The sequence below is a fragment of the Pyrus communis genome, chromosome 15 (assembly GCF_041283825.1).
Source record: "Pyrus communis isolate YQ-2024b chromosome 15, ASM4128382v1, whole genome shotgun sequence".
Classification (NCBI taxonomy): Eukaryota; Viridiplantae; Streptophyta; class Magnoliopsida; order Rosales; family Rosaceae; genus Pyrus; species Pyrus communis.
The window spans coordinates 34695712-34717159 of record NC_142579.1 but is presented as its reverse complement, the minus strand read 5'-3'; the positions used below and the strand labels follow the sequence as shown (position 1 = coordinate 34717159).

The window sequence follows — 21448 nt, the reverse complement described above, 5'->3', positions numbered from 1 at the left end:
AATCAAGCTTCATGTACCAAAATATAAGACCACAACACAAGAAAGACCCGACAAGGAGCTTAAAATGTTCAAAAAAGTGTTCCATTAGTTATCGAAATTTGATCAGTTTTCATCGTCTTACAACATAAGCGCGGAGAATTACATTCTGATACCTTTCAAAAATAACTACTTACAAAAGTAGAAACCACCAGTATGTTCAATGGTGGCTGTTAAAATGGTCACTTTACCAATCTGCCGTCCTGTTTTCTCAAACTGTGCACTTCTAGCAAGAACGAAACAACATTTACAGCCATTTCGGAATCCTTCCTTCGCTGAGTTAAGTATCCAAAAGTCAGCAGAATCTAACAGAGTTTACAACCTACCAAAATATCGCCTCCAACGCAGACTAACAGACTTGTTAGCCGTGAGATAGACCTACAAAAATCAAATCCATTACTCAAAGACAACATGTCATTCCCTGAAAACCGTCTCATTCTTATTTACTCTTCATATCCTCTTCATTATCTAGAGTATGGACCGCACAGAGAAGGACCTCCATTCCCCCCCTACCTTGTTCTGATTCCCTGTCATCCCCTTTTTCATTCAACTTCTTTGAACCTTCACTTTTCGCTCTCTGTGTCTTTTCTTTCTTATCATAAGCCTTTCTTGCCTTGCGTATGGCCTTAATTCCGGTATCACATTTTTTGCAAAACCATTTTCCAGCTGGAATGGAAGTGCGTGGTGGTTCCATGCAATAGAGGTGGTACCCGTGATCACAACCGTCACAAAGCACAATCATATCATCATCTTTATCAATGAGACAATTTCTGCATAGGCAAGAATAGCAGTACCAACAGGGGCCGTACGATCTTAACTGGTTAGTTGTCAGACACCTCATATGGTAGTATTTTTTGGGGCAGTATGAATGACCACATGTCCTCAAACTATCATTGTTTTTTACCTCAAGTCCACAAGTTTTGCAAATTCTTTTGCTTTCTTCCGATAGCTGGATTCCATCATCTGCACTCCATTTTGAATTTTCACCTGTCTCATTGACTGTTTCTTCTTCTGTAGAAACACTTTCACCTCCAACTCCATCAACTACAGTCTTGCCCACATTCAACTTCTCACACACAACACAGTTCTCATGGGGTGATCCAATACCACTTGCAGTGCACCTAGCACAATACCAACTTGGAGGAATTTCTTTGACAGCAGGCTCAATGCAAGAGATATGGTACATCTCCTCACATGAATCACATACTAAACAATCCTTCCCATTTGCATGGCATCCGCAGCACCTGCAAGTGCATGCACTGTGCACACCACAATCCTCTGTTTGCTCCAGTTTAGCGTGAGAGTCAGATCCCAAGTGGTAGAACTGTTTTAAAGTGGCAAACGTTAGTATACTACTAAAAACCAGCTGATCAATGCCTTGAAAATTTAAATAAAATTGTACGAATGATAACTGAGATGCATTTAGCCAGACATGAAGTAGATTGACAACGAAAACCACAAAAATTGTTTTCAGAATTCTTTAATTGTCAGGTGACTCCAGGTGACTCCATTCTCATCACAATAATTAAACAAATCACTGTTTTCACATATCCCAAAAGACACGAAACTCTAAAAATGCTGAGAGGACAAAATCCTACAAGTGACAAGTATGCAAAAGGAAAATAGGCAATAGTTAGAAAAGTGAAAGTAACAACTACTTTAAAAGCGTAAACACATAAGAATATTAGGAGATTTCTGAAAGCATTTCCTAAATTTATATTTCCAAGGCACCAAATGCACATACAGTCTGGCAATTCATCAGATGTCTGTGATTCGGCAAACTCAATTCTATGTTAAAATTAGACAACTCTTGTACCTCATTTTTTCCATATTTCAATGTATTGCGGACTGAACCTCCCACCTGAGATGACAGATAAAATAATTTGCGAGATCAGGCTTACAACACCACAGAGTGACCATACAATAAGTTATTTCTGGAAGTAATAGATTTCTTTAAACTAAATCTTCAGGTATTTGGACTAGACATCTCTTCAACTCAATCACCTAACCTGTTCATTGTAAGAAGCCCTAGACATGTCCGAGAGGTTTCTTGCAAGAGAAATCAAGTCGGTACCGATCATTTGAAGTTTTCTCCATACCTGTAAAATATTCAGGTTCGGAATATGTAATTGACACACCCAAAAAAGGCGGAATATGATGAGACAATTTAGACTTTAAGACATAATTAGTGAAACAGGTGGGAGACTTTCAAAGTGTATACCATTCACACATATACATGTCAAAAGAAAAGACAATTAGAATATTATGTCATGTATATCAAGCCTCAGAAAGATGGTCATTCAAAAGGAAAGCAACCAAAAATGTTCACCTGTCTCCAGGTACCTATGCCTCACCATGACACATACATTAGCCAATAAAATTTAAGACCGCCAAAACGTTGCAAAAAATTTAAAGCAGGGCTATAAAAATTATAAGCCATGAAGAACATTAGTACACTAAGACTTCAAACTAATATCCAAACCTCACTTGTATGCATAGTTTTCAGGTACTTTCTAACATTTACAGAATCTTTTTCACTCATAAATATGCCAAGTGATGGGATCAAAATTTTCATGTACCAGATAGTTTCACTATCAAAATCACCTTTTAAAGAATTAGTCAAAGAGTGTTTTCACAAAGCAGGATTTTAGAGTCTGTATTTGTATAGCAGTAAATCTCACTCCATCAACATGATACACCTTACTAAAGCAGATTATCCAATTGACTGTTCTTTTCAGCACACAATAAATTCAGAGACCATAATATTTAAACAGATTTCACCAACCAATACCTTCAACTTGAGCCAAATAATGAAGAGCATACTGAAAATACATCAATCATACGTTCATAATCATTCCCAAAATGGTAACCATATAAAAGTATTACTTTTAAAGTTATCTGTTGTACACAAACATGCTTTGAATCATTAACCTCATATTGTCACATTCACACCATGATATTAAGCAGAATATAAGAATGTATTATCATGACAGCTAAAACATAAGACCATCCAACTTACCTGTTGCATATCATTTGAGAAGAGCATTGGAGAATGCTCATAATCTCCCCTTTTCATCCTTGAGTTTATGAGACTAAAGTCGAAAACGCTGTCAGCCTTGATTCCTTGAAAATTTTGCAGCAGGACTTTACACAACGAGGTGAACGTTTCGGAAACTAAAACATTATAAAAAGCACGCTGACACATCGCTGTAACTGTATGATGGTTTGATTTATTTGAAAATCCATTCGATACAACACCAGCATTCATGCTGGCTGCCTTTTGAGATCCATTCAATATAGACTGTGTCAGAAAACAGCATCGGTGCCTATCCTCATTATGATCACCAGATTCCTGCAACGCAATAAATATAACAGAATTTTAAAATCAAATTGTCTTGAAACTCAAAAGTATGAAAGCAATGGCCAATAGCCGATAAATCTGCTATTATATGTGGAACACATGGACTCTTGGTTGCTGCACAAACCTTAACTCGCGTTGTGTGATCAATCTCTCGAAAATGTGCAAGTGCTTCCCGGATGCACACTTGTACACCACCTTCACCATCGCCTAATGACTGATACATGTTCTCCAGCACAGCATCTGTACAGTACCTCTCTGAGCATGCATCTGAACTGTTCATTCGAACATGGACTTGCTCACAAGAGTTACTGTGTATATCTGTGCCCACTGGTTCCTTTAGAAGCTACAGAAATCAAACATGTTGAATGAGAAAAACAAGGACCAAATAGTCCCATTGGCTGGATTGAAGGAAATGTAACTGAAGACATTATATCTCTATGTGTGTACATAAAACTTTTTATTCCAGGACAACGTAGATTACATAACATTTGTAGCTCATTATAGCTAAATTAGCCATATTGTAAAGCACCACAATGAGGTATTCATGATCCAGGGAAGAATGCTCATACATTGCTCCCATTGTTTATCACAGTTTTCAAAGCTTCAAGTAAAATTAACCCATAATAAATCACAAAAATTCAACTTGCAATCGAGAAATTCGCTTTCACACTTACCCTGAAAAATAAACCTCTCTCATTTTCCTCCTATTAGCAGTGCCCCCTAAATAGCCTAATGAGTTCTCAAATGCATTAATGAGAAAAGTAATATGCGGTCCTCCCTAAGTTTTCATTGTTCTGAGTTAAAAACTAAACTTTAAAGTTTAAACTCATCGGGCGCTCAAAATTTATGAGCCTTGTTATAATTTTTACATAAGGATGTGATTCATAAGCTAATTCTTCTGTCTAAACTAAGTACAGCTTACCAGTGCTCAAGTCGAATTCCGTTAAAATTCAACACAAAAAAATTACAGGGGAGAAGGGAGATCAGCGAACATAACAGAATATTACAGTCCTGCTTTACAAATTGTCTAATTAATAAAGAATATTGTTTTTGTCAACATGAAATAATAGCGCAGAGCAAGAGCTACAGGTATACCTGGTTTGCCAATTGACTCGATGATTCCACATCAGCTCCCCCATAATCCTGTGACTTGCTATCCCAACTGAACCTCGCCTGCCTCCGCCTCTTGTAAGTTCGAACACCCTCACTTGCGCCAGAGCTGCCTTTCGCAACGTCAGTAGAATTCCCAAAACCAAATCCATTGGATTCACTCTTCAAGCATTCAACTTCCTTCTCGCATTCCATATTACCACCATTGCTTTTACCTTCTTCGACTCCCATTCCCAATCAAACCTACTTTTCTCACACTTCACAGTGCGAAAAATTGGGTTTCACAGCAGCAACCTAGGTTACAAATTCCAATGTTTTCAGCACTTAGAAAATTTCAGAAACCTAAAAAATGAAAATACCAGAAGACATACAAACCAAACCAGCCACAGTAAAATCCCCCATTGTTTGGTAGCCGAGAAAATACAAAACTTCAAAGTCTCTAGCTTTCTTTCTCTTAAGAAATAAATCTAAAATTCAACTACGCTGAACCAACCCAAATCTTCGAATCCTTAGTAAAGCGCAATTTGTTGCTTACATCGAGCAAACTAGGAATTTAAAGTTCAAGACTTGGTTTTCCTTTTCCTTTCTGTTCATACATTTTCTCGGCCACCAAACAGAAATCAAAACTCACAAAAAATGGAAAGTGCAAAGGAGAGAGAGTGAGAGAGAAGAAAGCTGACCTGAGGGAACAATTTGGAGCGCCCAAAAGAGATCGAAACCCTAGAAATCTGAGGAGGAGCGGGATGTTTTGACTTGTGGGAGACCTGGTACAGTAAGATGAGATTACTCCCTCTGATCTGGGAATTTTTAACACACTGACAACACACGGAAAGAGTTTGCGACTCGGACGGTAGAAAGAGGTTATTGAGTGTTTTTTTTTTTTTTTTTTTCGGGGTCAAAAGAGGTTATAGAGTTCTAAATAAATTTTTTAATTGTTTAGCACATATAAATGGCTAAAAGATCTCTAAATTGAATAGTTTTGTGCATATAGAGTTTTTAGGTGATCATAAAAAAAATAAACAGTCTAATTATAATGTTCGGATAGTAAAAATTTGTTATTCATAAGTCCCCTATGTGAGGGACACAAGCATTATCCTTACTTTTTTTCTTGCTCATTATATATTTGTAATTTTAATCATTATTGGGTTTTTTTATGTCCGTTAAAACTCTACTTCGTTCTCATTTTACTTCTTAAAACTTAATTTTCGCTACTTTATTTCGTAGAAGTCCATTTTCATCTTAATTTTGCTATACACTGTCAAAAGCGTTAAAAATCTATTAAATGTTTGACGTGGCATGAGTGAGGCTCACCTACTTGTTAATATGTTTGTCACATTAGTGTCTCATCAACTTAAAATATTTTTATAAATTAGAAAAAAAAAAAAAAAAAAAGGAGAAGAGTGCATGACGGGTTTTATGAAAAATTAAAATGAATGTGTGAAATAATATTTCAAAGTGGCTATGGCAATTTCTTGTAGGTCAACGTTTGTTAGTTATTTACAATGACTTCTTGTTACGTGTAACTTGTAAGATTAATCCGTCAATAATTTGAAACTATTTATATAATCCGTAAAGTAATCAAATCGTGGCACATTAGTTCATATTAGATGAAAAAAAAAAAAAAAAAAAAACAATCGATTTAGATTTATTGATATCAAAATTTTCAAACATGATACATCATTAAAATTGGGATGTCAATAAATCAAATTGTTTCGAAAACTCAATTCCTTAACTTTAATGACGAATTCGATGTCAAGTTAAGTTGCATATTGTATGGTTTACCTGAACTCTCATTCCTCTTAATGTAAAATTATATCAATGTACTCAAAATAAAAAAGAAAAAAAAAGTAATTATATAGATTATTTGACAATTATGGTTTATAAGAGGTAAACTGGCGACAACATTAACCATTCGACTTCGCCACTCTCTCACTCACACCATCTTTAATTTCATCCGACGGAGACGATGAAGTGCATATCGTGCCTGGAGGACTACGAATCCGACGACGCCGGCACCTGCAAGGAGTGCTACGAGGAGGCCAACGAGACCGAGGAGGAGCTCAAGCGCGAGATCGACGACCTCAAGGCCAAGGTCGCCTTCCTCCGCCTCACTCGCTCCCTCCCCACCTCCTTCTCCGACGTCGTTTTGGTTGCCTCCGAGGATGCCTCCGCCGGCTCCGCCGTGCCTGTGCCCTCCCATAAGGCCGTTTTGGTCAGTCCTCATTCAGATTTAGCTTGTTTTTGTTGTGAACTTGTGGGTAGCTTTGTGATTGTGGGTCTTCGAGCTTGCGCACAAGTTGTTTGCTTTACTGCCTGAATGAAACGTAGGTACCGGGACATGGTTAATTTGAGAAGAGAATTTAAATTCAAGTTCCTATTTACTAATTTCTTTTGGGAAAAGTAATCTCCTTTTCAACAATTCAATCATTTGGGTAAGTCTTGGGATTTTCATCAATTGGTAAATTTGGTTTTAACTATTTAGTTGCATTATATTATAGTCTGATTAGAAATATTGTTCTAATGACTCAGTTTGATTATATATAGGGTGTTATGAATCTATGACTCGGTTCTTATATCATTCATTGAGAGGCATTAAACAAAACTTGTTTGATTATATATAGGGTGTTATGAATCTGTGAGCATTGTTATTCCATTTTTGTTTGATGTAGTTCATTGTTCATGTGGAAAGCTTTATGCTTTGAGTAGATCAAATGTTCGTGGGAAATATAGTTCTGTTTTAGCGTTTCCGTCGTTGAATTTCTTTCAAGCATTTGGTCGCTTTATCCAGGTGAGCCGTTCTCCGGTGTTCAAAGCCATGCTTGAGAATGAGATGGAAGAGAGCCTGAGTGGCACCATCAAGATCAGTGATGTGTCCTATGATGCCCTTCGTGCCTTCGTCAACTACCTCTACACAGCAGAGGTATGCCTTGACGAGGACATGGCGTGTAACCTCCTAGTACTGGCTGAAAAATACCAAGTGCAGCATCTCAAGGTCCATTGCGAGAAGTTCTTGGTGTCAAAACTGAACTGGGAAAATTCCGTTTTGAGCTACACCTTTGCGCACCAGCATAATGCGAAGCATATCATTGACTCGGCATTGACATTGATCACAGACAACATGGACAAGCTTACTACCCGGGAGGAGTACGTGGAGCTAGTGGAGAAAGATCCACGACTTGTAGTCGAAATCTATGAAGCTTATCTCTCCAAACAGGTGAATACAGCTGCCCAGAAGGATTCTTCCGTGAAGACATAGGTGCTCGTTATCCCGACCTGAATCTAGGATTCTTTGTGAAGATATGATCATACGAGTTTCAAATTGGTCTTCTCTTTTCTTTGTATAATTAAGTAGATGAACTAGCTAGTGAAGATACAAATATCAAGTGGTAAACTGTTTGTGGTAGCACATGGTGCATTTTAGCGTGGGTGGCATCACTTTACTTAATCTCCAAGGCCCATGGCATCTGCCTTTCTCGCTGTGTTTTCATTTGCTTCTCTCTCTTTTGAACTTTCTTTTTTCTGTTGATGCAATGAGTCACATTCATTGGGTACGAATCCGGCATACGCAACACAATCGGTCAGTCATGATTAATGATCAAACCAACCCTACCAAAAGAAATATTATTATACTGTAGTACCAGTGACGCTTCCTCAATGCCATTAGCTAGGACGGGCCCACAACCTCATCCTTAAAACTTTCCACAAAGGTGCACAATAATTGAAGTGGCAAGACCAGTACTAGTAGAGAGTCTACGTTTCTCTTTTGGTCAATATAGTGGAGTTGAGGTTCACATTCGTGTTTGATCACCCACTCGGAAGAATGCGAAGGCAACGATTCAATTGCAAATCTTGCGAAGGTGGTTTCGGCGTACATGGCGGTGGCATGTACTGCAAGGGGTGCTACATGGAGGCCGACAAGATCAAGGTGCAGTTGATGGGTGAGAACGAAGAGCTTAAGGATAAGATTGAATTTCTCAAGTTGTGCTCGCCGTCGCCGACCACTTCTACTACGTCACTGGCAGCTTCCTTCTCCGACGTCGTTCTGATTGCCTTGGACTCTGACAACTCCCCTTCTGAGCCGCCCGTTCAGGCTCATAAGGCTGTTCTGGTTAGTATCATTTTGCCAACCTTATGCTGCTTTACTGAATGAAGATATAAGCATGTTTAAGGGACGTTTGCTGCTGCTTTTCTAGAAAGCACTTAGGCTCATAAGTGCTTTTAATAAAACCAGTGTTTCTCCTAGGGCCTGTTTGGTATCTTATTTGAAAATTTTTATCATTTGTCAAAACATTTCTTGAAAACAATTTTATTTAAGATTTAAAAACTTGATTGGTTTTTAATTTAAAATTTTTAAATCTTACGACTTAAACTAGACAAAAAGATCTAAAGAAAGGGAATCTTAGGAGAGGGAGAAAGAGAAGAAATGAGGAAAGAAAGTAAGAGATAATTGAAGGAAAGAGAAAGAAATGATACAATTAGACGAGATATAGAGGAAAAAAAGTGAGAGAAAGAATCGAAAGAATAAAGAGAATTGGAATAAAGATAAAAAAGGTTAAAAAAAAAAAAAAAAAAAAAAAAAAGGAGAGAGAGAGATGTGAGAATGGAGGAGAAAGAGAAAAGAAATGATTGAGTTTAAGTTTAAAAACTCTAAAAACTCACTTTTTATGCTTTTAGATAATATATATTTTTTAGTTAATCTTAAGTTCAGCTTTTGAATTAGTCTTAAGTTCAGCTTTTGAAAATAATCCTTAAGGCCTAAAACTTAAAAATTATTTTTAAGTTTAAAAAGTTAGATTCAAGTAGAGTACCAAACATACCTTTAAATTTTCAAGTGTTTTTTAGAAAAAGCAATTACTTGGACAAGTTGCTTTTCCAAAGTGCATATTTGTCAATTTGCCCCTCAACTTGTATAGAGTTGTCAATTTTCTCTTTGAAATTTAATTTTAGCCGATTAACCTCCTGAATTTTTATAATTAGCCAATTTTCCTTTTGAACTTTAATTTTAGCCAATTATCACCCCTGAACTTTTATAAACAGTCAATTTTATCCTTGACGCTAGATTTTAAAAAAAATTCATCCAATTTTTCATCCATTTTGATCACACAAACAACACTTGACAATTGTATGGGAGCAAAAAGAATGAAAAATTGAACGGATGAAAACATGATGAAATTTTTTAAAATCTAACGCTAGAAGAGAAATGGGCTATTAATAAAATTTTAGAGAGATAATCAACTAAAGTTAAAATTCCAGGGAAAAATTATGAGAAAATTGGTCAATTATAAAAGTTGAAGGATGTAATAGGCTACAAGTTTAGGAAAAAATTGGACGCTAGAGAGTTTTCATACCCAACGCGTTTAGGAGTGTTTTTATTGTCATAAAGCACTTTTAAGGCATTCTCAGCATGTTTAAGAATGCTAAAAGTGTTCTTACAATCAAAGATTCAAAAGCGCTTTTAACTAAGGTAAAAACATTTAGAAGCACTAGGAGGTGCTCTTAGGTGTAGAAATGGCTAAACAATTTCAGATTTAGCCGGTTTTTCGTGTGGATAATCTTTGAAAGAGAATTTAAAAACTGAACGGTTCTATTCGATCAACGAATCAGGTGAACCGCTCTCCGGTGTTCAGAGCCATGTTTGAGAATGAAGAGATGGAAGAAAGTCGGAGTGGTACCGTTAACATTGCCGATGTGCGCTACGTTGCCTTACAAGCTTTTGTCAGCTACCTCTACACTGCTGAGACATGCCTTAACCAGAACTTGGCATGCGACCTCCTAATACTGGCTGAAAAATACCAAGTGCAGCATCTCAAGCACTACTGCCAGAAATTCTTGGTGTCCAAGCTCAACTGGGACAATGCGCTTGCGACCTACACCTTCGCCTGGCGCCATAACGCGGAGGACGTCATGGACGCGGCCTTGGAAGTGATCACCGACAACATGGACAAGCTCACTGCCCGGTTTGAGTACGTCGATTTGGTGAAGATAGATCCCCAACTCGTCATCAAAATCTACGAAACTTATCTCTCCAAACAGGTTAATACTGATAGGGAGGGAGATGGGGAGAGAGATTCTTCAAGTTGGGAAGGGAGTGGCTCGTTGAACGTGATTGCCTTGGGGGGAGGCTCGGGGGACGAGAGTAGCTCGGGATGATGATCCCTGTTGATCGTGGAGGGAGGCGGACCGTTGTGCGGATTCCTGGTGGCCATCTGCTGCTTTAGGAGGTCTTTCTGTGTGGTTTGTTTGTGTGTGCTGGGCTCCAAGGTTGGGCTTGAGCCATTATCTTCATGTGTTTGTGCCCCATTTTTCCTTTTTTTTTTTTTTTTTTTTTTTTTTGGTGCTTAACTTGTTTGGGCCTTTGTTGTACTTGTGTTGATTGGTAATGAAATTTACCTTTTATCAGGAAAGGAAAATAATAATAATAATAAAAAGAACTTGAAAATTTTGAGTTTTAATGATACAGACAAAATAAATAGTAAATTGAATAGTACCTAGATTGATTTCTTAGTGTAAAAATATGGGTTTTCGTTAAAGTGAACAGTACTGCAGGCTTTTCGTTAAAACTACCTAAACAAAAAAAAACTAGATGGCCATTTTTTTTTTTTTTTAAGATGATCGTAATTTCCCATTATTACTACAGTCTAATGATATTCTTCTTTACTTGTAAATGAGAGATCTTGTCAAAAATGAATTTGAATCACATTATTGCTAGCCAGATAGCCATAATTTGAAAAATCCATGATTAAAATTTGGATGTCAATAATGTTTCGAAAACTCAATTCCTAAACTTTGTAATCCGAAGCATTTCAATACTTCTTACTGGGACGTTGATACTACTGCATCAGACTACAGAGAAGCCTCCACTGATGACTATATCCGGGAACCACATTACCACACAGCCCGGCCCCTTCGCCGGCAGTAGATATTTTGCTGCCTAACTAGACGGCCGTAATACTTTACCGTAATCGAAACACTGAAGCTCATCTTCCTTTCTATGTATATTTATGCAGGTCATGGGCAATAAATTAAAAAAAGGAAGCGAGATTGTTCATTTGTTCTTGCTAATCTTACAAATTACACAGCATAAAACAATGGCAATAAGTTAGTTGCAGTGCTTTCTCTTCAATGGTGCGATTTCAGGTAGATTTCCACCCATTTACAGAAAAATACATCGACTTGTTTACACCCGAATCCGATCAAAAACGCTTGTCACCGATTAAGATCTTCCAGCTTGCATGGGGTCCTTCTCCGGTGTCATGTAGCGCAGGCACCCATCCAACGGCACTCGCGATTTCTTGAAGCTCATCAATTACAGATACTGAGTCACGTATGTAAACACGTCCACCAGGCCTCAGCATTCGATCCATCTCGAGCATGATGATTGAAATATTACACCTGTTCCCAACACAAGCAGGTTAATAGAAAATATATCTACTCTGCACTGCATGAAGGCGGACAAAGAAACAAATACAATAGGCTAAAACTAAAGCACAAAGTTATACCTCGTTTTCTCAATAGAGAAGAGACCGGCTGCATGTATCAAGTCGTATGTTCTCGGATAAGTGTCAAACGGCTCGCACCTAAGAAACATAAATTTGAGCATCATGACCACGTCCGAAGGAATTAGTAAACAAATAAAGCATAACATCGTTTGCATAAATTAATATCACACTAACAGGAGACCCAAAAAGGGCGTTCAGAGAAAAAATTGTGGCTAGTGTAGAGGCAACCACACCGTAAAACCAAGTTTTATGTGAAAATATGGTATAAAATCCAAGAAAAGAGTTAAAAACAGAAAGCAGGTGTGTTTCCCATACCAGTCATGCATAACTCCAATAAGTCCGCGGTCATATATGACTGGCAAAGTATTGAACCCAGAAACAGGAACAACGTTCATAACCCAGCAATCCATCTGGTGATCAATCAATCCTGCTGCAAACCTGCCAAGGCCAAAACAATTTTTACTGTTTCTCTCTGGATTCAAAAGACCACTGAAATAGAAAGCTTTAGGGTCTATGTAATGGAAAAGTAGAAACAATTATTTGAACGTATACCCTCCATATCCAGCTCTCATGTCCAATATGTTTCTAAAGTTTAACTCTCTCCAATGGAAAGCGCCAATATAACCAGATAATATTTCATGCCAGTACTTTGCCTCTGCCCTAAAGATTTCCTTTCTCGATATGTAGGCATCTAGCTTTATGCTCTGGAGCCTTTCTGGTGGATCTTGAAGGCGTGCAGGCCATGTGCTAACATTTGCTCCAAAACCATTCTCAGGTAATCGACTGATGCATGCCTTTAAACTAACATTCCTGCAAAAAGTATAACTAAGGGTTACTGTGGTTATAGAATACATATACTTTATTTATTACTCAGCAGCTAGGTAGGGCTCGTGATCTTTTTGTGAGATATCAAATTTGAATAGGACATAGAGTATACCCAATAATGAGACTAGAAGAACCACTAGTACAAGGTTTTTGTTAAATTTATTAGCTAAGTGTACATGGAAGGGGCCATTATATTCAAAGTGTTAACTTTAGATGAAAAACTCAAATCGAATTAGATTAATCGCCATGTTTTCACATCTTTCCTTCCACAACCTTTATCATATATACCAAAAGCCTTTTGGTTCGAGCAAATTTGATCAACTCTCTCTCCTCAAGACACAAGATAAGGTTTGCACTGCCCCTCAGGAAATATGTTAGATTATCATTACCAAGTCTACAGGAGTCGGGATAAAGGTCCAACTGAACAACATACGCATTTTTGACAAAATGTATTGAACTAGGTATATGGATTGACATTTGAAGAATGCTACTAAACCAAAGTGAACCTTGAAGTAGGACTTACCATACATTATCTGGATCGTCATTTGTATCACATAATGGAGGCTGCACACTGGCATCGCGACTAAGATAACAGCTATTGTTCAAAGGCTTCCGCCATATAGCAACATATCCCTTCTTATTTACAAGCTCCCAACAAATGCGAGTAGTCAGGTTCTCCATTTCTGTTAATCGATAAAAACAAACATTAGTTTGAGAGCTCAAACAGAAAAAAACTTAATAATTCTACTTTCTTGTCAAATGGGAGAGAAGATGAACTGATGCAAATGAAAAAGAACAATATATAATAGAAAAATTCCGCTCAAGCTTTCAACGTGCATAGATACAGCATGTAGGTATGAACCTAGAATATATATTACAAAATGAGCTACCTTTCCATTGTTCTTGTAGGGCATCTTCATGTTTATAAACGGGCTGTGCTGCCCAAACAAAGTATCCTCCTGCTCTTAGCAACCTGTCAGCCTCGAGAAGCAAAATTCCATCTTCATCACATAATCAAAAGAACAAAGGATTCTTTGAGTCAAATAGCTTTTGTGAACTAGTATCAAATGCATTACATATATATTCCATTCCATATCAGATAGAAAAGCATAGAAACAACTAGCAAGTAGTGACTGATACACAATTTAGAAAGACCCCAAAATCAATAAGACTGGATCATAATGAACCTTTAGCTTATGTTAAACGTTTAAAGATAAAGGATTATGCCATCAAATATCCATGAAAGAGAAAAGGATTACCATCTCGGGTCCAATTAATTCTACATCTTGAACAATGGATCAAGTCAAAAGCCTGGCTTGGATACAACAAGCGGTGAGTAGCAAATACTGCCACCATTGCAGGCACACCACGCTCTAGTGCAAACTGTATCTGATTCTCATGAACATCTTTTGGTGCTATTGACAGAGTGGTCACATTCCGCTGCATCAAAAAGGCACCAAAACTTGCTACTCCACAACCAATATCTAAGGCAACTCGAGTTTTGTGACCAAATGCAATGTCAACAACCATCTGCGCATTCAATTAGAGAGGCGGTAATGAATATCATGTGAACAGATGCAAATACTAAATGAGAATTGTGCAAGAAACTAACATCTGAAATCTGATTCAAGTATTCATCCGCCCCATGAATGAACTGCGTTCCACCTCCTGGAAAAACGAATTTATCTTTTTCTACCCGTATCCAATTCTGACCACCTTTATCATCAACTAGTCGAGTATGGGGTACATTACTGAACCACACCTGTAATCATATCCTCATGTTAGCCAAAAAGAACACTCATTCTTAATCAAACCAGGTGAAAGAGTAATATGTTGCACATGAAGATCTACAGAATGATGGAATTTTGTCTTCAGTTCTGGAGGAAGATGTAAGTCAATGCACAAATAGTCAAGTCATTTCAATGCCAGAATTTATCTTTCTCTACAAGGAATTACAAGTTCAGTTAACGTGTGCATATAAAGCTTAAAAACTAAAAAAATAAAAAATAAAAAAAAATAATAAAAAAAAAACAGAGATTACTTGGAATCAAAATCCAACGAAAAAAAGAAAGAAATCAGAACTATTAGTTCATTACTACTGATTTGTTTCTAAAAGAGAAGCGAAAAGTGAACGGCACATTGCCATCATCACTCCTCAAAGTCTTTCATCCAAATTTCCAGTGCGAATCCCAACAATGTGCAAGAATTAAACCCTACTAAAATTTAGACTTACACTTCTTCCCTTTGTCGTTTACAATTGCAAATTAACAGTTGAAATCAATTGCTGTACTTTTCACTCACATAACCAAATTAAATGCAACAGCAACACTTAAACCCATTCAAATTTCAAACAAAGCAAGAAACATTACCAAAAACAGAAATCAAACTTTTGCGCACTTTGGAATCCAAATTACCTCATCTCGGCTCTGAGGCCACGGTATTCGAGTCTGATAGCCTTTCGGCCTCGGCACCACGCAATTCAACTCCTTGCCCTGCCCAGGACAATGCCTCTCGTACTTTTCCCCCCTCTCACTCGAATTCCACCTCTTAATCTCCTTCACATTGTCCAAACACGGTATATAATCCGTCATGCGCTCATTGCACAACTTATACTTCCCAACCCTAACCCTAACACCACCACCGTCCTCCAGTTTCTCCTCTCCTCCACTCACGTTCCTCAAATCCTCGATCAAACTCGGGTCGAACTCCCCGACCTTGAACTCCTCCGACATCGCGCCGTTCTCGTCGACTATCCCCATCCTCTCAACCTCCGGCGGCGGCGGAGGCGGCGGTGACGGCGGAGGAGGGGAAGGAGCTGCCGGAGGATTCGGAGGATGCGATTCCGGCGGAGGAGACGCGAGAGACGGAGTATGCGGGCCGGAAGACGTGGCGGTGGAGGAGAAGAAGGGGAGGGAAGGATAGGTAACAGAATAGTGGTTGGCGAGTAGGAAGAGGGAGACGGAGAGGAGGGCAACGGCTGTAATTTTGATGAATGTCGGGGTCTTTAGGATGTCGGTGGCGGTGGCCGCGAGGGCCTTCATGATCGGATATGAATTCGATTTTCTCGGGAAAATGATGGAAAGAGGAGGAAATTTTTGAAGGGAAAACAGAAGATGGACGTCAATGGAAATTTAATAATTAAATTAAATTAAAAATTAAATGGATACTGAAATGAATGCGGGTGGGTTTGCGACTTGTGAAGAAGTACAGTGAAGAGCTTCGCTTAAGACGTACTTAAACGTTGGGGAAAATTATTATTATTATTAAATTTTCATTATTTAATGATTCTATTTGTGGAAACTTTGGCAGTATCTGGTTGGTTACAGTTGTGAATCTGATTAGCGTACAGCTCATTCGGAGGGCTACTTGTTCGGTATACTTATATTGTCATCGAAGCGTCTCATGTTAATAATTAAATTTGACGTGGATAAAAATGTACACACGCGTCTTTATATTATTAAGAAGATTGGAGCAATGACTTATAAAATTTTGTCTAGTTGGAGCTTTGAAGAATAAAATTCTGTGCGTATTAGTTTCCGAGTTTATTACAATACTGGGTAAATGTCTTTTTGACTAGGTCAGTTAAAAATTTTAACCAAAATAAAAGGTTTTAAATGACAAAAAAAGAACGAAGCTTCATAAAGAGTTAATCATACTAGATCAAAGAATCAATGTGTTACCAAAAAAAGAAAGAAAAATCAATTAGTAGATCAAATTTCAACTAACGTTTCTCCAATTATCAATAATATTATTAGAACGTGACACTTAATAATAGCATCCACACATCATATACTTTGTTTACACTGCGGTTTGTGCCACGTGGAATTCATGCAGTTGTCTCACTCATTGGATTATATTCCCATTGTTTTGTCTTTTGTGTTCTTTGACCGTTTTTTCTTTTTTTTTCTTTTTTTCTTTTTTTCTTTTTTCTTTTTTTCTTTTTTCTTTTTTTCTTTTAGTGGTGGTTGGATAATTGGATTGGTGGGGATTTAAAGGTTAATTTGTTTGTGTACTTTGTCTAACTGTTGCAATTAATTGGAAAACCAAATTATGTCTTTTTTCATAATGATGCCCCAATCTCATTCTTTTCCGTAGGTCGTAGCTATTAACTACTTATTCATTTCTCCGGTGCTTAAAAAAGAAAATATTTATCAAAATTCAAAAAACTATTAATCCATTAGTTGCCTTAATTTTTTCTATCAAAGGTTGTTATAAAATTTTGGTCAAAAAAACGTTGTTATAAAATTTTGGTCAAAAAAACGTTGTTATAAATTTTTTGGAGCTTTAAAACACTTTTGGTATTGTTTACTTTTAACAAAAAAAATCACATTTTTACCTTTTCCTGGTACTATTCAATACACCTTTATTTATCATTTTTCATTAAAACTAAAGTTTTTTTTTTTTTTTCGCTAGTTTTTCTTAAATTTTTTTATAGTGGTTTTATTTTTATTTTTGAAGAAAAAGAAATGACTACATGCTCACCTGTGAGTTTCTTAAAATAAAAATATTCGGATATTTTATACTTTAATATGTTCAAACAAATTCAAGTCAAGCCAAATTAATTTGCATCGCAATTAAACACTCAAAGAAATCATCATTATGTATTTTTTTTTTTTTTAGTACATCGATATTTTTACACTAAAAGAAGGGGGAATTTAGCTAAGCCATATAATGGGCAACCTAATTTGATATCGAATTCGTCATTCACGAGATTCGAATCTAAAACCTCTTACTTTCAAGTGACGAGGAATATCTCTAGACCTGAGTACTGAGTGGCATCATCATTATATACTTTAACTAAAGTAAAATATGTGGCTCTTTAAGAATCATTCTTTATCACATGCTAATTAGCTTATAATATGTGTGCAAAAACTTTTATTTTATAGTTTAAATGAGATATTTTAATATTTGTGTAAAGATGAATGACTCTATACATGTAAGGAGCCAAACAACGCTCTTAGCTAGTTAGTACGATACGATTATTTTGTTTGCGAAACATAAGTAGTGAACATGTAAATACTTGCTAGTAAATTGACCATAGAGGAGAGTCCCCTTGGATCCCATTGTAAGACTTGATGGCTATGGCCCAGCTAAAAAGAGATCAATACTTCGGCCCATCTCATAAACCCAACGTCAAATTTTTGCCACAACCGGACCCTAATTCCATTGCCACGGGCACCACCACCATCTCCACGGCACAAAAGCAACCATCGAAGGGAAACATAGTTATACAATTATACAGTTCTTCAGGGCAAGTATTAAATAGTTTTACCAGTTGCCACCTAAATTACTTAGACAATATTTATTGGAATCATATGATAGTTTGTTTACGCAACACATCGTCTCTTTTAACGTTGTGTGGAAAGTTATAATTTTAATAATGTAGAACTTACCTTCTCACATTCACGACAAAAATTGAACTCTTATTCTCTCATTTCCTAAAATATGAGAAGTGGCATACCTCAATATTCTTTCTCACACCTCATGTATCACGAACTTTGAGAGCATATTTATGTAATCGCGATTCATGCACACATTCTCCCCAGTTATAAATGCTTTGATTACAAGATGATCCCAATTACTGCCATGAAAGAACGTTAGAAATAATTGGTTGACTTGTACTAGGTAAATAATCTTCTCATTGCCCTTTTTGAAATGTCCAAGTCTCCTCTTAAAACACAAACCCCTCCGTACGAAGCAAGCAAAGGGGCATGCACTTGTGGGGTTGCTTTCAAAAGATTATTCAAAAGAGTATTCTGAATGCTAGGAATTTGATTAACAATTGTTTTGTTTTGTTTTTTTTTTGTTTTTTTTTTTTTGTTTTGGTCAAAGATTTGATTAACAATAGTCGCAATTTCTAGGTCAATTATGCAACTTCCAAGAACCGATGCATGATGGTCGAGTTGGTTTTTGTACGAATCACGTAGCACTTTCTCAAAAAAACTTAGGGTTACGTTTTGAACTTTGAGCAAATGAAATAATTAAACACCAAACAAGTCAATATAATATGTAATTAGTGAGCTTGGATTAATTTTCCTTAATATTGATCAGATAAATTATTGTCATCATTAACTGGTATAGTTTTGATCAGAAAAATCGAACACATAACTATGAATTCATACGTAAAAGCTTTATAATTACTTAAGCTACAAATTCCTTGTCATTCTTATTGTCTTAAGTGAACCCATATAATATTAATAATACAATGTCGATAAGTGACCTAACCCATTTAATCATTTTAATATCTTAATAAAATTTGTTATCTATTAACACGATCAGGACACAGTTTTATTCTGTATCTTATAATATACATGTCATAGTCCTATTGGCTATAGCTTGGTCGACATATCTACCTAAAATGATATGTTTCCTTAGTAAATCAGGCTGAAAAATGTATATTTGACGTGTTAATCATGTAACCCCACACGTTGATTAACGGATAAATTATTACATGCGTTAAGTCGTGCAATTGTTCAATAAAATTATCATTTAAGCTTATATACTTATATATTATATACAAAATTTTTAATAAAATTTGGAGATACAGGGTACAGAGGGGTCATTCTATCAATAAATTCGCTTTTTTTACTATTCTGAGTGGAAAAAAAATAGTCTACTTTGTAATTGATGGCTAAACTCCAAGGTCTTCGTTCTTTCTTACTGCAAGATTAAGACTACTTTTATAGACGATGACCAAATTATTTATGTAGCTCGACTCACCTAATCTATTATCGTCTTTTATTGTGGTATATGAGTTTGCCACTATGCCAAAACTGACTTTTTAGTTTTTACAGATAAATTAGTTGTTTTCTTAAGTCCTCAACTTGTTATATTGGACCATACACGTGCAGTTCAATTTTAGTTGAAGTCAAAGTGGGAACTTCGTACTTCGTAGTAACCCGCCAAGGTCCAACCGTACAAGTCTTACCATGCAGAGTGAATGCATGGCAGTCTGTTTTCCACAAGGAACAGTTGTTGTTAACAGCATATAGCCGACTTTCTTGTTGTGAATTGTGATGGGGCTACATTCCTAGAAATATTATATGCAGTTGAAACTTGTGTATTTTTGTGTACTTTTAGTTAGGTGGAAAATATTGTTGATAATATTGTTGATATGTTTTATTTTTTAACGAGTTATAGTATAAGTGAATGATATGAATAATATGATTGATATGTATCATTTTGAATGTATATTAATAAAAAAAAGCAAAGATGTATTATAATTTGAGCAAAATTGACGGCAATGTTTTAAGCATAAAGAAAAATCTCTCCTAATTTTGAGGTAATCTGAAAAGATTTCAATGTATATTGATAGGTGGAATTGTCAAAGTACATTAGTCCTTTCATATACATCATTGAACTTTCTTAGAAGATCTTGCTTAAGACTATGGGAATTCTTGCTTTAGCTGTTGCATTAATTTCTAAATATTAATTTGGTTGCTTGGTTTTCCTATGTATGCTCCCTTCCTAGTAGTTGTTAGTTGTCACATCCCGGTCCGGGGCGGATCATTTCTCGGGTCCGCTCCACCACCGTAGCACGATATTGTCAGTTTTGGGCTTACCATTCCCTCACGGTTTTGTTTTTGGGAACTCACAAGCAACTTCCCAGTGGGTCACCCATCATGGGATTGCTCTAGCCCCCTTCTCGCTTAACTTCGGAGTTCCTACGGAACCCGAAGCTAGTGAGCTCCCAAAAGGCCTCGTGCTAGGTAGGGATTGGAATATACATTTAAGGATCACTCCCCTGGGCGATGTGGGATATCACAATCCACCCCCCTTAGGGGCCCGACGTCCTCGTCGGCACATCACAGCCAGGGTTAGGGTCTGATACCAAATTGTCACATCCCGGCCCGGGGCGGATCACTTCCCGGGCCCGCTCCACCACCGTAGCACGATATTATCCGCTTTGGGCTTACCATTCCCTCACGGTTTTGTTTTTGGAAACTCACGAGCAACTTCCCAGTGGGTCACCCATCATGGGATTGCTCTAGCCCACTTCTCGCTTAACTTCGGAGTTCCTACGGAACCCGAAGCTAGTGAGCTCCTAAAAGGCCTCGTGCTAGATAGGAATTGAAATATACATTTAAGGATCACTCCCCTGAGCGATGTGGGATGTCACATTAGTTGTTACGTTTCGATTAGGTGGGAAGATTGACGCGTAAAGGGCAATAAAAAGAAAAGAAATTTGATATGTTTCTTATATATATATGGCAGGTTCTTCTTCTAAAAATAATTTTTATGTACGATGAGCACACTGTATCGAAGTCTCACAAAATTGGCAGTTGGTTTATAAGATGCTTAAGAGCCTAGATTATTAAGTTTAATTGACAAAAGAAGTTAATAATGTATTAGCAGTCGTTCAGTCAAGTAATGAGAGGGCACCAATTAAGTGCCTTAGAATAATACAATTTTGGTGGATCCGGATTCGACTTGTTTTTGTAAACGAGCCCGAGCCGGTTCATGTTTACATATTTTTATTAATGGAACCAGTTCCAGTTACGAATCAAACTGATCTGTTATCAATTATATGTTGTGTAACAAAACAACAATATAAAACAATCTCTATATATTTTGTTAGAAAGAATTGCATCTATCTGTTATTAATTTTAATATATTT

At 36.9% G+C, this 21448-nt stretch overlaps 4 protein-coding genes across 4 annotated transcripts; 2 read left to right on the top strand and 2 right to left on the bottom strand.

The window, feature by feature from the left end:
• Positions 1–65: 65 nt before the first annotated feature.
• Positions 66–5385, bottom strand: LOC137740486 (PHD finger protein EHD3). Its single transcript, XM_068480347.2, has 7 exons — positions 5188–5385; positions 4493–4801; positions 3522–3740; positions 3056–3388; positions 2046–2135; positions 1853–1897; positions 66–1360 (listed from the first exon to the last, which is right to left on the bottom strand). The coding sequence occupies exons 2-7, from the start codon at positions 4736–4738 to the stop codon at positions 476–478; spliced, it is 1818 nt and encodes a 605-aa protein (XP_068336448.2). The 5' UTR covers positions 4739–4801; positions 5188–5385; the 3' UTR covers positions 66–475.
• A 1000-nt stretch (positions 5386–6385) lies between these two features.
• LOC137711523 (BTB/POZ domain-containing protein At4g08455) lies at positions 6386–7986 on the top strand. The gene is made up of 2 exons (XM_068450766.2): positions 6386–6719; positions 7296–7986. The coding sequence occupies exons 1-2, from the start codon at positions 6474–6476 to the stop codon at positions 7761–7763; spliced, it is 714 nt and encodes a 237-aa protein (XP_068306867.2). The 5' UTR covers positions 6386–6473; the 3' UTR covers positions 7764–7986.
• Positions 7987–8243: 257 nt separating this feature from the next.
• On the top strand, positions 8244–10935 carry LOC137735947 (BTB/POZ domain-containing protein At4g08455). Its single transcript, XM_068475319.2, has 2 exons — positions 8244–8615; positions 10112–10935. Exons 1-2 carry the CDS (start codon positions 8328–8330, stop codon positions 10655–10657), a joined length of 834 nt encoding a protein of 277 aa, XP_068331420.2. The 5' UTR covers positions 8244–8327; the 3' UTR covers positions 10658–10935.
• Positions 10936–11529: 594 nt separating this feature from the next.
• LOC137737605 (S-adenosyl-L-methionine-dependent methyltransferases superfamily protein) lies at positions 11530–16090 on the bottom strand. Its single transcript, XM_068477144.2, has 9 exons — positions 15246–16090; positions 14444–14593; positions 14091–14361; positions 13722–13832; positions 13355–13514; positions 12559–12816; positions 12322–12444; positions 12007–12084; positions 11530–11899 (listed from the first exon to the last, which is right to left on the bottom strand). Exons 1-9 carry the CDS (start codon positions 15870–15872, stop codon positions 11701–11703), a joined length of 1977 nt encoding a protein of 658 aa, XP_068333245.2. The 5' UTR covers positions 15873–16090; the 3' UTR covers positions 11530–11700.
• Positions 16091–21448: the final 5358 nt, after the last annotated feature.

What these genes read in the sequence shown, in the direction of transcription:
- LOC137740486 (XM_068480347.2), bottom strand. Translation starts at nt 4,738, where the DNA reads ATGGGAGTCGAAGAAGGTAAAAGCAATGGTGGTAATATGGAATGCGAG. An exon ending in CGAGTCAATTGGCAAACCAG is followed by an intron (nt 3,741 to 4,492) that starts GTATACCTGTAG and finishes TGATTTCTGTAG; the next exon opens with CTTCTAAAGGAACCAGTGGG. An exon ending in GGGCTTCTTACAATGAACAG is followed by an intron (nt 1,898 to 2,045) that starts GTTAGGTGATTG and finishes CTGTCATCTCAG; the next exon opens with GTGGGAGGTTCAGTCCGCAA.
- LOC137711523 (XM_068450766.2), top strand. Translation starts at nt 6,474, where the DNA reads ATGAAGTGCATATCGTGCCTGGAGGACTACGAATCCGACGACGCCGGC. An exon ending in CCTCCCATAAGGCCGTTTTG is followed by an intron (nt 6,720 to 7,295) that starts GTCAGTCCTCAT and finishes CGCTTTATCCAG; the next exon opens with GTGAGCCGTTCTCCGGTGTT.
- LOC137735947 (XM_068475319.2), top strand. Translation starts at nt 8,328, where the DNA reads ATGCGAAGGCAACGATTCAATTGCAAATCTTGCGAAGGTGGTTTCGGC. An exon ending in AGGCTCATAAGGCTGTTCTG is followed by an intron (nt 8,616 to 10,111) that starts GTTAGTATCATT and finishes TCAACGAATCAG; the next exon opens with GTGAACCGCTCTCCGGTGTT.
- LOC137737605 (XM_068477144.2), bottom strand. Translation starts at nt 15,872, where the DNA reads ATGAAGGCCCTCGCGGCCACCGCCACCGACATCCTAAAGACCCCGACA. An exon ending in ACTTGAATCAGATTTCAGAT is followed by an intron (nt 14,362 to 14,443) that starts GTTAGTTTCTTG and finishes TTGAATGCGCAG; the next exon opens with ATGGTTGTTGACATTGCATT. An exon ending in ATTGGAGTTATGCATGACTG is followed by an intron (nt 12,085 to 12,321) that starts GTATGGGAAACA and finishes TATGTTTCTTAG; the next exon opens with GTGCGAGCCGTTTGACACTT.